The sequence below is a fragment of the Vigna umbellata genome, chromosome 5 (assembly GCF_029865625.1).
Source record: "Vigna umbellata cultivar VRB3 chromosome 5, Vumbellata_1.0, whole genome shotgun sequence".
Lineage (NCBI taxonomy): Eukaryota > Viridiplantae > Streptophyta > Magnoliopsida > Fabales > Fabaceae > Vigna > Vigna umbellata.
In genome coordinates this window covers 28633391-28649734 of record NC_142169.1, presented here as the reverse complement: position 1 = coordinate 28649734, position 16344 = coordinate 28633391, and the positions used below count along the sequence as shown (strand labels likewise).

At 32.1% G+C, this 16344-nt stretch overlaps 2 protein-coding genes across 4 annotated transcripts; both read left to right on the top strand.

Annotated features, from left to right (window-relative positions):
- Positions 1 to 729: 729 nt before the first annotated feature.
- Positions 730 to 11221, top strand: UPL7 (ubiquitin-protein ligase 7). 3 transcript variants are annotated; one of them, XM_047322614.2, is made up of 15 exons: positions 730 to 872; positions 1028 to 1150; positions 2427 to 2667; positions 2913 to 3502; positions 4103 to 5065; positions 5155 to 5492; positions 6235 to 6513; positions 6617 to 6869; positions 7344 to 7514; positions 7610 to 7702; positions 8022 to 8129; positions 9063 to 9179; positions 9634 to 9723; positions 10296 to 10392; positions 10821 to 11221. In XM_047322614.2, exons 1-14 carry the CDS (start codon positions 849 to 851, stop codon positions 10377 to 10379), a joined length of 3474 nt encoding a protein of 1157 aa, XP_047178570.2. In that variant the 5' UTR covers positions 730 to 848; the 3' UTR covers positions 10380 to 10392; positions 10821 to 11221. The 3 variants fall into 3 exon arrangements, with proteins under 3 accessions (XP_047178570.2, XP_047178569.2, XP_047178568.2); XM_047322613.2 differs by having other exon boundaries at positions 736 to 872; positions 1004 to 1150; positions 10296 to 10389; XM_047322612.2 differs by having other exon boundaries at positions 736 to 872; positions 1004 to 1150.
- A 2029-nt stretch (positions 11222 to 13250) lies between these two features.
- LOC148198056 (uncharacterized) lies at positions 13251 to 15365 on the top strand. The gene is made up of 2 exons (XM_088091720.1): positions 13251 to 14369; positions 14650 to 15365. Exons 1-2 carry the CDS (start codon positions 13323 to 13325, stop codon positions 15082 to 15084), a joined length of 1482 nt encoding a protein of 493 aa, XP_087947846.1. The 5' UTR covers positions 13251 to 13322; the 3' UTR covers positions 15085 to 15365.
- Positions 15366 to 16344: the final 979 nt, after the last annotated feature.

Below are 16344 nucleotides of genomic sequence, written 5' to 3'. Positions count from 1 at the left end.
TCACGTAGTTTTATTTAACATTTATGATATTTTCTAATTTTAAATAATCTCATTTTATGCAATTGTTTTTATCGTGCTTAAAGACTTATGAGTACTCCTGTCAAAATAGGTTGAAACTCGGAAGTGAATGATTCTTAAATTGAATTAAGTTAAATAAAAATAAATTTTTTTTATGCGAGTCAATTTTAAACCGTCACCAATCCAACTTTTTTTTATTGAAATCAAATTAATTAAATTAACATTTGCTTTGGGTGCTGTTGTCTATCTAAAAGTTTCCTTGTTAACCGTTATATGTAGTTTCTTGGTGAAACGGTCGTGAATATCTCATTAAACTAAATTGACAAAATTTAATGCTTAATGACTTAGAATATATAACAATAAAGTTCTTTTGTTTCATTTTCTTTTATATTAATTAAATCAGGTTGGATTGACTCACTAAATAATTAACCGGTGGAAGTTACCCGTTTTAAGAACTCTAATTACGTGATCTACTTATCTTTGTCTCATCTTTACAGTAATTGTAACAATCATAATAATAATAATAATAATAATAATAATAATAATAATTACACACACTCAATTATTATGCTTGCATTTTTTATATAAAATATAAATTTAATAATTTTTCAATAAATAGTAGGGACGGTAATCAGTTTTCACAAATCACAAAATAAAAGAAAATCAGCTGTCAACTTTTGTGACGATAAAACTTAAAACATACTGTTCCGTGTTTGTTTTGTTTTTTTTACAGCGAAATTAACTTAAAAATAAAGCAAAGAAAAAGAGGGCGATGGAGAAGGGAAAGAAACGGAATTGAGAATCGTGGCTGACCTCCGCAAGTGATTTCCATGGATGCACCTCGTAAGCAGCAGGTTGGTACTCACTCGTTCTTCTTACCTGCAATCAATCAATCTTGTTTCTGAATTTCGCATGAATACTGCGCTCGATTTGCCTCCGCGATCAATTACTCTAATTAAATTTTCATCATTTTCTGATTATGGAGCTTGTTGTTAATTTCGCCGTTAAGGTGTCGCTGAGAGGAGCAAGTGCGAAGGAGATAACGCGAGACGCTCTTCTTCAGAAGGTCTCTCAGGAAAGAGAACTTCGCAATTATGCAAAACGAGCTGCTGCTGCTGCTCTCTTCATTCAGGTTCTTTCAATTTCTTTCATTTTAAAAGTTAAGACGCCACTTGGGCGCGGGAATACGGTAAATTCTAAACATTATGTGGCACTACAAGCTTATAGCATGTATAAACTTAATTTATCACTGAGCTCAAGGACAATTTACCTTCATCAGTGGTTTCAAATTCGAAACCTAGGTAACCAGTGATATTAAATATTCGGAGGGAGAACTTTACTGCATGAAATGGTCTTTCTCTCATTCAAACAAGATTGTCTTATGCAGAGGAAACATATGACTTATACAAAAGTCATGTAAAATTAGTATGAATAAAAATATTGTGCAAAGGGAGAGAATTCGTGTTTTAAATGAGTATGGGTCATTGTAGACATGATAAAATGCTAAAATTTATCTATTGTGCTGAATTTTATAGCGATGTGAAATTATAGAAAAAGAAAAACTAGAAGTAATCAAAGTGTTAATGCAATGCCTAAACACTAATATGGGTTTGACACGTTATGATTTCACGAGAAGAGAAAATTGAGAGAGAAAAGAAAACTCCAAGGTTTAGAAAAAAATGAATCTGTAAAACTATTATTCTTCTCTTTTTGACATAGCTGTGGTTTCTCATATTTGTAGATGAGCGAGCCTCAACTGTAAGTTAGAAATCTGGTAAAGGAGTAAAAGTAATCAATTGTATAGCAACTGTATGTGACAACTTTCTTTCACAACAGAAAACTATTAGGCAAGTATAGGGGGAGGAATGATATAATTTGAGTGATATACTAACATTTAGAAGTTTCCATGTTTCTTAGTGAACCTCGGTCCAGTTGAAAAATTGTAGCTTGATGTGATCTCTTCGCCATGAATTCTGGTTGTGGAAACACCCTATATGCTCACAACTTGTGTACATCTTACTTTCCCTAGACATCAGAATGGAGTCAGTGTTGTGACTTCCCTTTTATGTCAATTTTTTTGTTTGTGAGCTATTGTTCATTCAGTGTCATTTCTTGACTGCTTATAGAAGCAATGGGTTACAAAGTGAAATGCAATTTAATGTCCAAATTTTCTTAGGATATTTCTTTGTACTTTTTTAGACTATGTTTGGTATTACTTTTGTTCCAAACATGAAGTCGATGAACTTAGAGTCATTGAAAACAAAAGTTTGTACACTTGAGGCCTACTATGCTGTAAACACAACATTAGAAAGTTGGAACTGCAATTTGTTAATACATTATAGTTTTCATTTGTACCTTCTGTTGGATCAAAGTGGAGAAATAAGGGCTATTTTTAATGTTGTTAACAGAGAGTGTGGAGGCGCTTCAAGGTCACAAAGGCAGTTTCTCTACAACTTCAGCAAGAGTGGGAGATAGCAGTGAGTCATTATACTGGTGTAATGACAGCAGATTGGATTTCAAACAATTTGTTGAGACCATTTCTGTTCTTTATTACCCTTATCTCCACTCAGCGTCCGAAGGTCCACTTCAAGAGAATAGATTCTATGAAACTGTGCTTTACCGTCGTACTGGAAAGCCTGAAATCTTCTGGTATATCCTCTTATTTGGATGTTATTTTATTGGATTTGAAGTTGACTTTCAAGTCAGTTTATTTTAGTTACATGACGAGATTATATGAAATAATGAATGTGAAGATACTTTTTTGTTGTGCTGTTTTTCTTAGTTTTGAGAGTTCAAAAGGACTGTCCCTCCCCCCCCCTCCTTGCTTCCCATTTTTCCTTTTGTTTAATGTAATTAATACCATTACTAAGGGGTCTATTTTTGTCTTTGGTTAGATTCAAAGCTGAACTTTTGCTTTTTGGCAATTGGTACAACTGAAGAAAGAAGAATATGGAGATACCAGGCACGCAAGCTGACTTTTCTTAGTTTTGTTATTCTTTCAGAGTTCAGTAAACGCCCTTCCGGGGCCCAAGATATTCCTGTTGTTACATCTCTCGCTATGCGTATTCTTGTAATGTTAACTGATCTGAAAGGATGGAAAGGAATAACAAATGACAACCACTTTGATGCAGATTTAGCAGTGAAAGATTTAATTCAGTTCATGGGCAGTGATAAAAGTGGTTGTTATGTGTCTATTGGCAGATATATTAGTGCATTAGAAAATCCTTCTTCCCAGTCAAAGACCATCACCCAGGCAGATGAAATTTTTTTCATTACTGCAAGTGTAATAACTTTAGCTGTACGGCCATTTTATCTGATAAACTATGATGCAGAAGTGCCTCATACGCTGGATTTCAACTATGCTGCTGAGCAGTATATTCTTTATCTGCTGACTATACCTTGGCTAGTGCAACGTCTCCCCCTTGTTCTTCTACCAGCTTTAAAGCACAAATCTATTTTGTTTCCATGCTTCCAGACTCTATTGGTAAGCATCATTATTAAAGCAGAATATTTTCACCTGCTAAATTATTAGTCTGCTGTTTTATTTCAATGCCATACATATTGTTTGATGTTGTAGTTGTATGCTTGCAAAATCAAAGATGAAACTTGCTTTAAAGCTAATTTTTGTATTTGTATTATCATCATTTAGTATTGAAATTATGATGATGCAAATAATTGTTCTGCTCTTATTTTTAAATATTCCTTCTAATCATTTTTCACTATTGATATCCTGTAATATATAGATACAATAATTCTAACTGAAAACACTGCATATTTTTCTATGAAAGGAAAAATAATCATTGAAAGATGAATTTTTCACCCTTAGTTATCTAATAACTTGTTTTTTGCCTAAATACATATTTTATGTTATTGATGGTGAAGAGAAAAACCTCCATAATATATATTTAGTCGTGACAGATGGAATTAAAAATAGTGAGTCTTAATTGAATTATTAGATTTTGAACTTTTCTCTTGAATATGCCTTCCATTGGCTTTTAACTCAAGTCAATAATAAGATCATATGACTTCATAATTTAGAATTAAAACATATCAGAACTGATCAAACTCTGACAGGCAATGACAGATTTTGAAAGAGAAAGTTTTGATGGAGATGTCAGAGTTCGTCAAATCAGAGATTGCTGTCTCTTTCAAGGCTATTCCACCAGTTGGTTGGGCCCTTGCTAACATTATCTGCTTAGCAACAGTGAATGAGAATGAATCTTTCAATCAAGGTTTAGACCATGGATTGTATGCCCATGTTGTTATTACTCTATCAGAAGCTCTGCTGTCTTGTCTTGATAATATTGGATGGGTCAAAAAGAAAAAGAAAGTCCTTCAAAATGACGAAAGTTCAACACACCCAGTTGATGCAGTTCAGCATGAGGGTGAAGCGACCAATGAATCCTTAATATTGTCATACATGGATCAATTTAGGCCTGTTTGTCAGCAGTGGCATCTTAAAATTCTTTTGGCATCAATTAATAGAGATTCCATAAACAAGGCTGAGACTGTGCCATCAAGTAGCCTGGAATGTCTGGGAAATCTAGAATTGTGTGATGTTGCTCTTTTTTATTCTAATGTACTTAGAATATTTTCAGTCTTGAGTCCAATTCGTGGCTCATTATCAGTTCTCAACATGCTATCATTCACTCCTGGATTTCTTGTGAGATTGTGGAGTGTACTGGAGAGTTCCTTTTTTTCAGGAGACAAACATAATTTTGATAATTACATAAGTGAAAACAGCAAACATAAAGCCTTTGAGAAGATGCAAAAACAAGTCAGTAAAGATGGGCCTAATAAGTGGGTCAATGTACTTCATAAATTTGCAGGTAGGTCACGAGCAGCAACAGATTGCACTGACTTTAATAGCAGTCACACTGAGCCTAGCAGACCAAATGACGATTCATCAGATATATGGGACATAGAACCTATGAGGAATGGGCCGCAAGGCATTCCAAAGGATATGTTTGCTATGCTTCATCTTTTTTGTGCGACCTATTCTCACCTGCTTTTAGTTCTTGATGACATAGAGTTCTATGAGAAACAGGTAACTGATCTGTTGCTCCTTATCCCTGTTCTTCTTCTATCAATTAATTCACATTTTCAAACTAACTTTTCGCAATATAATGTTTCTAGGTTCCATTCCAAATAGAGCAGCAAAGAAAAATTGCATCTATGCTCAATACATTGGTTTATAATGGCTTGTCCCATGTTGGTGGTCATCATAATAAGTCCCTAATGGATTGTGCTATCAGATGCTTACATTTACTGTATGAAAGGGATTGCAGGCACCCATTTTGTCCTCCTGCTTTGTGGCTTTCTCCTGCTAGAAAAAGTCGGCCACCAATTGCTGTAGCTGCCAGAACTCATGAAGTTTTAGCAGCCAACCTGATACATGATGATTATTCATCAGCTTCACTGAGTGTTGGTTCTGTTGTCACTATTGTTCCTCACGTTTTCCCTTTTGAGGAGAGGTAACTGATTCCATGATCATTAAGAAGACTGATAAATGTTTTATCTAATTATGCTATTCTGTTCTTTATGTCTTATGACATTTCAGTTGTTGCATTGTATTGATTTCTTTGAAGGATAAGGTATAAGTGAAGAGCTAGATGATCCGTGTTGTAGCCAAAATGAATCGATTTATTAAATTTTATCACGTGAGCAGAAATTATAAGTTACATAAAAATATGATCTTAATTTGGTTGTCAAGTCACCGAGCGAGCTTGTATAGACTAAATTAACATTTCAAGGTACATTCATATATTATTTTTTGTTCCTTGTACTGTTGGCTGGTCAAATGAAATATCTTTAAACAGACTACACTATAGAAGATTACTGATATTATCACTTTATCTTTCAAACTATCTTAAATTTTATATGCTCATGAAAATCATTTTGAAATAATATTCATTTATACTATGAAGTAATGGACATTGTATTACATGAGTGGTTGTATTTATGTATGAATTATACACTATATGATAAACATTAGAAAGACACAAGTAAAGAAAATAAATAGGAATAAACTATTGTTAATGACAGTATTGATCAATATGATGGAGTTTTTTTAAGAAAAGTTGAGTAACTGAGTTCAGATGGAATATTTGATTGCAACTTGTCATCAAAATCATGACATTTATTGAGCTTAAGACATTATATGGTCTACTATCGATTATAGAAGGAACTCAATCATCTTTTTAAACACTGCAATAGAGTTGAGATATTTCGTGAATTCATCAAGATGGATAAAGCATCTCGAAAAATGGCCGGTGAAATTTCTGAACCTGGTTCACGAGCCATTGAGATAGTAATACGTCGGGGTCATATTGTTGAAGATGGATTTCGGCAATTAAATTCCCTTGGGTCAAGGTTGAAGTCATCCATCCATGTATCATTTGTTAGTGAATGTGGTCTTCTTGAGGCTGGCCTAGACTATGGTGGGTTATCTAAAGAGTTTCTGACTGACTTATCAAAAGCAGCATTTGCTCCTGAGTAAGTTTGACAAAATATTTCAAACTTTGTCAATTTTATTTCTTGGTTATTGCATCTTTAAGAATTGACTTTGTAAACTGACACCTAGTCCTTTTTGTCTTAGATATGGACTGTTTTCCCAAACCTCAACTTCAGACAGGCTTCTAATTCCAACTGCTTCTGCCAGATATTTGGAGAATGGTCTTCAGATGATTGAATTCCTTGGACGAGTAGTTGGGAAAGCTCTATATGAAGGAATATTACTTGATTACTCTTTCTCCCATGTTTTTGTACAAAAGCTTTTGGGACGATATAGTTTTCTTGATGAATTATCAACACTTGATCCAGAGCTATACAGGAATCTTATGTATGTCAAGGTAAACCATGAGAAAAATCCATTATGTTTTGCATCTAATTCATATAAATATTTTGTCAAAACTAATCAGGATTCAGGACATTCAAAACGATTCATTGGTTTATAATAGGATCCATGTTTTCTGAATTTTTACTTGGTTTGCTGATGGCTTGACCCCTACAGTTTTTCTTCTTCTGTAGACAAGCCAGGTCCATTTGCAATCCTACGAAAAGCATAACTAATATTGTATACAAATATTGTTCAAAGAGTCCATGTCTTTTTCTGGTTAGGTGTAGTAACTGGATGTTATATAACTCTACAATAACACTATTATTCATGACATCCTTAAAAGTTCAGTAATGTTCTTCGTACTGCATTTTATTGTATGATTGTTTTTAAAATTTAGCTTTTGTTTGTTTGACTTTAGTGGATACTGTGTATTTGTGTTCTGGCATTTTGCCATTCTACTGGAAGGTTCACATACTCATTCATGCAGAATTATGACGGTGATGTCACGGAGCTCTGTCTTGATTTCACAGTTACTGAAGAATCATTGGGCAAAAGGTATGTGGTTGAACTTAAGTCTGGTGGCAAAGATATTTCTGTAACGAACGAGAACAAGATGCAATACATGCATGCAATGGCAGACTACAAACTCAACCAACAGGTTTTACTATTGTTTACTGTAGTATAATGCAGGTTATTCACTTCTGTATTCTCTGTTGTATCATGGATATATATTTGACCATGTTGAAATTGCAGATGTTGCCCTTTTCAAATGCGTTTTATAGAGGGTTAACTGATCTTATATCTCCATCCTGGTTGAAGTTATTCAATGCTAGTGAATTTAATCAGGTATCTTCTCTTTCTTAGCGTGTTGAAATGGTTTTCTTTTGCAAATTTACTCTTTCTTCTTCTTTCTTGTACAAAGGGCATCAGGACATTTTTGTGACAGAATTCTGCATTTAGTATTATTGTCCGCTGTATCAGTATTGAAGTAGCTATTTAATTTGTTCAAATGAATATAATAAGAGAAAGATACTCTATTAGAGTCCCCAAATCTAGAGTCATTTATTCACCAACTACACCCAATGTGAAAAATATTTATATAGTAAAAATACATTTTAGTCAGTTAATTTTACCAGCATGATTTCTTAGCTATATAGGAATGCAGTTGCTTTCAGGTGGCAATTATGATATTGATGTTGATGATTTGAAAAATAACACTCGATATACTGGTGGTTACAATGAGGGAAGCCGGACAATCAAGATATTTTGGGAGGTATTGTCTTCTCAATAAGTGTTTTTTTTTTTATTTATTTTTTATATATGTGATAATTGAGATAATATAATAAAAATCAACGGTTGGATTGATTAAATTTGCATTGTGTGGAAAGTTATTAACAGTGTAATTTGACTAAGTATTCAACCGTGTGTACTTGGATCCTAACCCAAACATGTACAGTTCTCATGAATATTTGTCCAGTTGTTTTTGTATTAAAACTGTCCATGCAAAACAAATTATTTAAGCTGATGATATTGCTTCTGTTCTGCTTTATTTACTAGTATCAAACCCAATTTTGTGCATGGTGATCATATAACTAATACGTGGAAAATTTTGCAGATTTTTTCTTGTGATTTTGCTTGTAAGTAAGAATTAAAGATTTGTTGTAAAAAGTTGCGTCCTTTATTATATTATTTTTAATAAATTGGGGTAAATTGGACTTGACATGGTAATAATTCCATTCCATGGATAGCTCTCTCAAAAATAATTATGGGACTTTAGGGCATTAGTTTTTCCTTTAAAAACTAACAGGAAAAGATAATTTCATTTTTCATTTCAAAACAAACAATCAAATATTTCTTCTAGAATTCAAACAGGTCAGATACATACAATGATACAATGGCTGTGTTACTATATAGATGTTTGACAAGAGTCAAAGTTATTTCTTCATATTTTCTGTTGTTTAAGATCGGTAGGTTATAGATGAAGTAAATCCTAAAATACAAAGTTAAAAAATCAGGGGTCTTTCATTCCTCTGTTCCTCTCCTAGAAAGGGCTATTAGGTTCCATTTTTTTGGTTGAACACACGTGGTTTTTGAGCATTTTTCTCACCTTCATGAATTATATTTAAGAGTTAATTCATATTATTTGTGCAGATGCTAATTTTAAGTTATCCTTATTCATTTTCTGCTTTCTGCCAATTGTGTACAGGTAATTAAAGGATTTGAACCTCAAGAGCGTTGTATGCTTCTTAAATTTGTCACCAGTTGTTCTCGTGCTCCATTACTTGGGTTCAAATACTTGCAGCCACCACTAACCATCCACAAGGTATGTTCTTAATCTTTTATGTTTGATGGACATTCAAAATCATTTATACTAAGCCTTCTCTGTTCCCATTCTGTTCTGTCCTTTAATGATTAAAATATATTTGAATTTTTTCTCATGCTCACGCAGAGTATATTAAGCACCGCAATTGAGTTAGGAAGCAAAACGTCTTGAACTCTTCTAATCAGTTATCCAAAATAATTTGTTGCTCTCGATGTTACAAATGAAGAAGCTTTCCATTAGATATTTAGTGCTTTAAGTGCTTGCTATGAGATACTCAGGCCTTCATCTTGTCACCTGCCTTTTTTTTTTCTAGGATTTCTGTTATTCTTTTTCCCTCCTATGCAACATCAAGATCCAGTTATTAGATGAATCCATAAAAATGATGCATTTTTTTAATCATAAAACGTCTTGATTTCATTGATTAGCACTGATGTTTATTTGTTTACTTACACAGGTTGCTTGTGATGTTCCTCTTTGGGCAACAATTGGAGGACAGGATGTAGATCGGCTTCCATCAGCTTCAACCTGCTACAATACGCTTAAGGTACTACTGATATAGTAACAGGGAAACACTTTCCTAACTTTGTTCTTAGGAGAAGTCGTTTACCATGATTGATTTCTAAATTCCCACGGTTTTTTATTTCTATTATTATTTTAAATCTATGAATAAGGAGGGAGATCCTTGACACAACAGTAAAGTTTTGCCTTGGTTAGTTGTTAAATTGCTTCGTTGCTTTGTGCAATGGGGGAAGGTTACATATAATTACTCTCCCTCGGTACATTTGTGAAGTGAGGAGCCTCCAGCACAGGGGTTTGTAGATTTTATGAATAATGTATTTGGGGTTTGGCATGAGATGCTTGAAAGTCAAGATCTTTATGTTGTTTATGAGTACGCATCACAATCTTGAGTTTTTCATAATCTCGTATTTCAAAATATCATATAAATAGGTTTCTTAGTAATAAGTGCGGACATTTGTATGTCCACTAACTAACCATGCCCATTTAGTGATGGAGTCACTCAAGACAAAATTGTTGGTATTTTCAGGCAATCTCTCGTCAATTTGTCATACTTCTGAATTATTTATGCTTTTATTTTCTATTTCTCAATGATTACAGCTTCCGACATACAAACGTCCAGGAACCTTGAGAGCAAAGCTTCTATATGCTATAAGTTCAAATGCCGGATTTGAACTTTCTTGATTTGCTTCAGGTGGTCAGTATTTTTATGTTGTATATAATGAAATCGTACCAATTTCTGTTGCACCTACTTTGATAAGTGTGGCAAGATCAGGTCATGTTTCTGTGTTTCTGTTCACTGTCCTTTATGTGCTAGTATTTTTGATTGTGCCATTTTTTGCATTAAGGATAAACAATGTTCTTATGTCTTTATTTCACTCAATGAAAAGGTCAATGGAAGTGGGCAGGTAATATTGGTGTCAAACATGTTTCTGAAGGAACTAACATTCAATTTAAAGGCCAATTTAGAAACAAGCCAAACAAGCCAATTTAGTAACGTCATTGGATTTCGGATTTCTAGTTTGAGTTTGTGACTGAAAATCATACATACACATCGGGGAGATTTAATTTATTGATAATCAACTGCCTTAGATGATCTTGTTAATCCCATGCATTCTTCTGCAGTTTAATTCATATTCAAGGAATTTGAGAGCTCTCAATTGAATATTTGTTCATGCGACTTGTTGTGTCCTTTTTCTGGCACATGCCATTGTTGGTGAACTGGTGATCACATCCCAAAGATGTTAATATATATCAATTACCAAAGATGCTGTTTCAGTTTATGCTAAAGAAAAAGGCATCCTGATTTGGTCTGGAAAGAAATTGGTTGCTTCCAGAGGCTTAATAATGACTGCGGGCAACACAGCCAGTTGGTGCAGATGTTACTCCAATCTTCCATTATCCCCGTGCAAGGAGTTTCTTGTATGCTCATGTTGGAAACCCTGTTATTAGATTTATTTGAATCAGATGTTAAAGTGAGAATAATGATAATCATGCAATTGAAGTATATAGTTTTAAGTTTTTTATGACTAAAATAGTCTATATATATATATAAAAAAAATCAATTTAATCTGTAACAAGAAGAGGAGAGTTGTGTTCTTATAAATCACATAATTAATAGTTTACCACTCGAGATGTATTAAGTAACTGATACTGATGTAAAAATAAAATAACCAGTAAAATACACATTAACAAAGTAACATTTTTTGCGTAGAAAAACAGACGAACTCTTTAAAGCTTAAAAAAGATTCGTTTCTTCTTTATATAAGGATGAAATGTGGTTCTTTAAAGTTAAGTGGGTTTATCCTAAACTACGAAGCTTCTAATTCTAAAGATTTAATTTTTTCCTCTAAAAGTGGGGCTTTGTTTAGGATTATTGAACACCACAATAAATTAACTATCAAACATTAAATATTAGCAAAAACAAAAAAGAAATGTACTTGAGTTTAGATTTTGAAAATCGAGTCAGCTTACGAAAGGAAAATAAAATTATTATTATTATTATAATTATAAAATTAAAATAATTTTTGTAATTTTATTGTAATTTTTTTTGTTTATTTTATATGTATTTTTTAAAATAAAAGAATGGTTAAGTTTAAATAATAGTCAAATTTTAAAAAAAGATTAAATTTAAAAAAATCACATTAAAAATATAATTGATAAAGTAATTATTTTAATTTAACAAATATATACTTATAGAATAAAATTAAAAAATAAATATAGATACGATGAAACTTTTTATATATAAAGTATAAATTAAAAACATTTAACATTTTTTTTATCAACACATCACTTTCTTTCAAAATTTTGACTCTAAGCTTTTTTATTAAGAACATTAAGTTCTATAAAAAAATAGTTATAAATATTTGAGAATCTCAATAACTTCGTAATATTTAACTAAGTTTTTAAAACTATTTATCAACAGAATAGAAAAAAAAAAAGGTCCCCTAAACTTTTCAGAATTTGAAGCACCGACATTAAAAAACATAACCTAATTTTTAAAAAAGCTTTATAAGCGAATAAAAAAAAAAGTCAAAGTTAAAGATTTTTCTTAGTCTATGTTTTAATAAATACGGTTTCAAATTATTTAAATGAAGAAAATATTAAAAGTAGGTATTTAAACGAAACAGAGTTAACTTCTTCTTTACTTCTTTTTTCCGGATATCACAAATATTGAAAGAAAGTTTCATAAAGTAGCAAACGATAGCAAAAAATGATAAATTATATATCCTTGAAAAGTTTATTGAATCACTGATTTCATAATCTGAAATTATATTTCAAGCATATCTCACTAATAATAAATTTAATTTATTTAAATTAAATTATTCTATCCGAGAATTTCACAGTGAGAGTACTAAGATTAATAACTTTTTTTTTTTTCATTTGAAAACATTTTTTTTTTTGGATATTCAGAAGCCTAAACTAACTTTTTTTAAGTCTATTTTAAGATAGAATTGATCTCAGATCATTTAGTGAAGTACACGGTCAACTATAATTTTTTTCATAAAGTTTAAGTTAAAAGATTTTCGAGTTTGAATTCTAAAGTTTTTTTATATGATCTCTTTTATTCTGGAACATTTTCCAAAATTAAATTAGAAAGAATAATATTAAAGTTGCCAATGAAGAACGCACTAACACAAAAATAAAATAAAATCAATAGTTAGTATATAAAAAAATATAAGTAGATAAAAATACAACAAAAAGTAAAAGAAGGATTATTCCTTTCCTTACTCTCCCTGCCTCAAAAAAGTAAGATGATGTAAAAGAAGAATGAATGAAAAAAAAATAATTTTCCTAAACTTTTTTAAAAGACTAAAATTAATTATCTTAAATCGGGAGACTTAAAACTATATCTAAGTTTTATAGTGATTTAGTTAGTATCATGACACATAAATCCTAAACCCGAAACACAAAATCATCATACTTACTACTACAGTTGATCTAATAATGAAATTATGTGAAATCACAGCATTCAAGGAATAATTTTTCACAGCGAAATGCAGTTCATTTTGGTAATTCCCAATGGATATCCCTGTAAATGCTCAAGCTTTAGAAATGTGCATGGTTTACCGTAGAAGGAAAGAAGCCAAAATTTTTGTTAATTCAGAAAAGAATTAGATTCCGAAGATGAAGAAGAAGGTAGTTGACAGCATTTGGTGGTGTAGAAGGCCTCCAGGGGAAGTCAAAAAGCTATATCATTGTGCTTCTTCCTCTAAAAGGAAACCATCTTTCAAATCTTTGCTAACGCAACACACAGCAAGAATCAAATCAATATATTTAGTGTCTTCCATTGGGTTTTTTTATCAAAACAAAATCTCTGAAATTATACCTGTCTCTCTCTTCAGAATGGAAAACTCAACATCAAAGCATGAGGTCCTGAAGCCAGTGATCCTCAAAGCAGGTGTTCCTTTGGCTGTTTCTTTTGCTGGTTTTGTCTATGCTTGGTTCGTGGCGAAGAAAAGCCTCTCTAAAACATCTTCTTTATCACCAAATGGAGCAAGTTCCCATGAAAACGATTCCCACCACGACCCTTCATATGAAGAAAGTTGTCATAGTCATAGCCATAGCCTCTGTTGTATGGAAGATGAAGGAAATAGCACAACTTTGGATGAAAGTGTTGTTGCTGAAAGTTCCCCATGTTTAGAAGAGGAGATTAATGGCTTAAGAAGCAGGATTGAGGGTATGCAAATGAAAGAGTTGGCCTTGCGTTTGCAGCTTGATCGTTATTGTGGTTTGAAAGAGCAAGAAATGGAGGTTGGGGAGATCAAAAACATGTTGTCACTTGAGACTGCGCGTGTTGACTTCTTGGATAGGGAGATTTCATCGATGGAGACACAGAATAGGAGGTTGGAGAGTTTTGTTGCTCAATATCTCAGAGTTGTAGAACAGATTGAACGTTTGAAATCTGAGAATAGAATGCTTCGGAGGAAGTTTCAGAAGCTAACGAGGAAATCAAAGGCACAAACCCGTGTGGCCAAGGAGCAGGCTTTGAAGATAAAAATGGAAGAAGAAGAAATCTTGAGAAGCCGTGATGCTTTGGAAACAAAAGTCGATGTCATAGGTAAATTAGAGGACAAAATGGAAGAGATGCAGAGGGATTTGGATCAATTGCAGAATGAAAAAAATGAACTTCTGAAGAAGCTTGACACAGCAGAAAAATCACATGCTTCAAAGGTAAGCAATGCATAAAACCCATCATTTACCGGTTCAAATCAATAATCAAAGTAATAGTAGTGGTGGGTGTATCTATTTAATTTTGATCTACTTGTGGTGTCAGGTTTATGCTGTTACCAAAAATAATTATGATTAATATTTTTGAACTATAATCCATGATTGAGCAATTGAAGAAAAATAACTAGTTTAATTGTTAGTGTGTTCCAATTCAAATTTGTTTCTTTGAAGGGAGAGTTTCTAAGGATCATAATGATTACAACATAAGGTTTTCCATTTGCAGATTGAAGGTGGAGATGTAAGTAGGGAAGAGTACAAACAGGTTGTGGATGAAGTAGAGCAGATGAAGAAGGAACGAGCAGATGAAGCTAAAGAACTGATTTACTTGCGGTGGACCAATGCCTGTTTAAGGCATGATCTAATGAGGCCTCATGAACAACAACACGACCAAGATAAAACCCATTCAGAATTGGAATTTGGAAGAAATGATGTGGTCATTCATTATGACTCAGAGCACGAACTACACAGCGATCCTTCCTTTGATGAGCATCGTAGTGGTCATGATCACAGTGACAGTGGTTCTTCAAAAAGGACAAAGTTGCTTGAAAGGCTCAAGAGATGGGTGGAAGGCAGTGAAAAGGCTAGAGTTAGGCATTCTGTTTCCAAAGGGAGAGATGAAAATCTAGTTCCTAGAAGGAAATCGTGTTCTAGTGCTTGAGCACACAAGCAGTGACTCTAGCTCCTTCCTCCTTCAGAACACCACAATTTACAGAGCATTAATATAGTTTGAAACATATGTCTACCACGACGACGTGATCTACCATTAACATATCTCATCAAATTTGAAGGTGTTTATCTATTCACATTGTAAATTAATAGGCATTCAGCATAGTGTAAGCACCGGTTACATATATATTCAGGTATAATAAACATCTAACCAATTGACTGTAACAATTTCAAATTTAAAAGGTAATTAGATAATGAGTTTATTCTCTACAAGTAACACCCACCCATAATATAGGTTTAAATGTTCGTATAATCCTCATATCATATTAAGATAATAAATTTAAATTCAACTCAAGCTTATAAAACTTATATGAGATCTCCAACCAAAGAATAATGTTTATGGTTTAAGATGATTTAGTATTAACCATGTTTGTTTGTTTTGATGTTTCTAAAACTTGATTCATTTGGCCTTTCATGAAGTGTCATTTTTTGGTTTGATACCCTTCAAATTCAGAAACTAATTTCGATTTTGATTATTTTTTTTAATTTTAAAATACTCGTTACTACTTAATATTAAACATTATCGGAAGATAAAACATTGTCTCCCATAAAATGCAGACTTTAGTTTGCAAACTACAGTTCAACTAATATACATATCTTTACAATGCAGGTAAAAAAACTGATTCAACAATTAAGGTAAGCATATTAGTTAGTCCCAAAGTGAATATATATATATATATATATATATATATATATATATATATATATATATATATATATATATATATATATTTAAAAAAAAAACTTACATTATAAAATAAAACGAGTGAGAAAAATATTCTGTAATTTATTATAAGATGTAGAAGTCACATTAGGGTTTTTTACAATTCGGCAAATTGGTGATGGTTTTTAGCTATACCTTGCTTAAAAAATAATAAACTATCATGTATAATAAGTTTATTCATTTTTGTAATAATTATCTTAAAAATTATATTAGCTGTAATTTATTACAAAATCACATTGTAAGATTATTTTAGTGTATCAACATTAAACTTAAATGAAATTTGAACTTCATTTAAGAATTTATTTATAAATGTTTGGAATTTTTTAAGAGTTTTGGAAATATGAGAAATATAAGAGATATGGAGTAACTTGTTATTTTATTTTATTGATGTATTTTATATATAAAGCAAAAATAATTATAATATCAAATATAAAATATTTACAATATTTGATTTCCTAAATCTAAAAC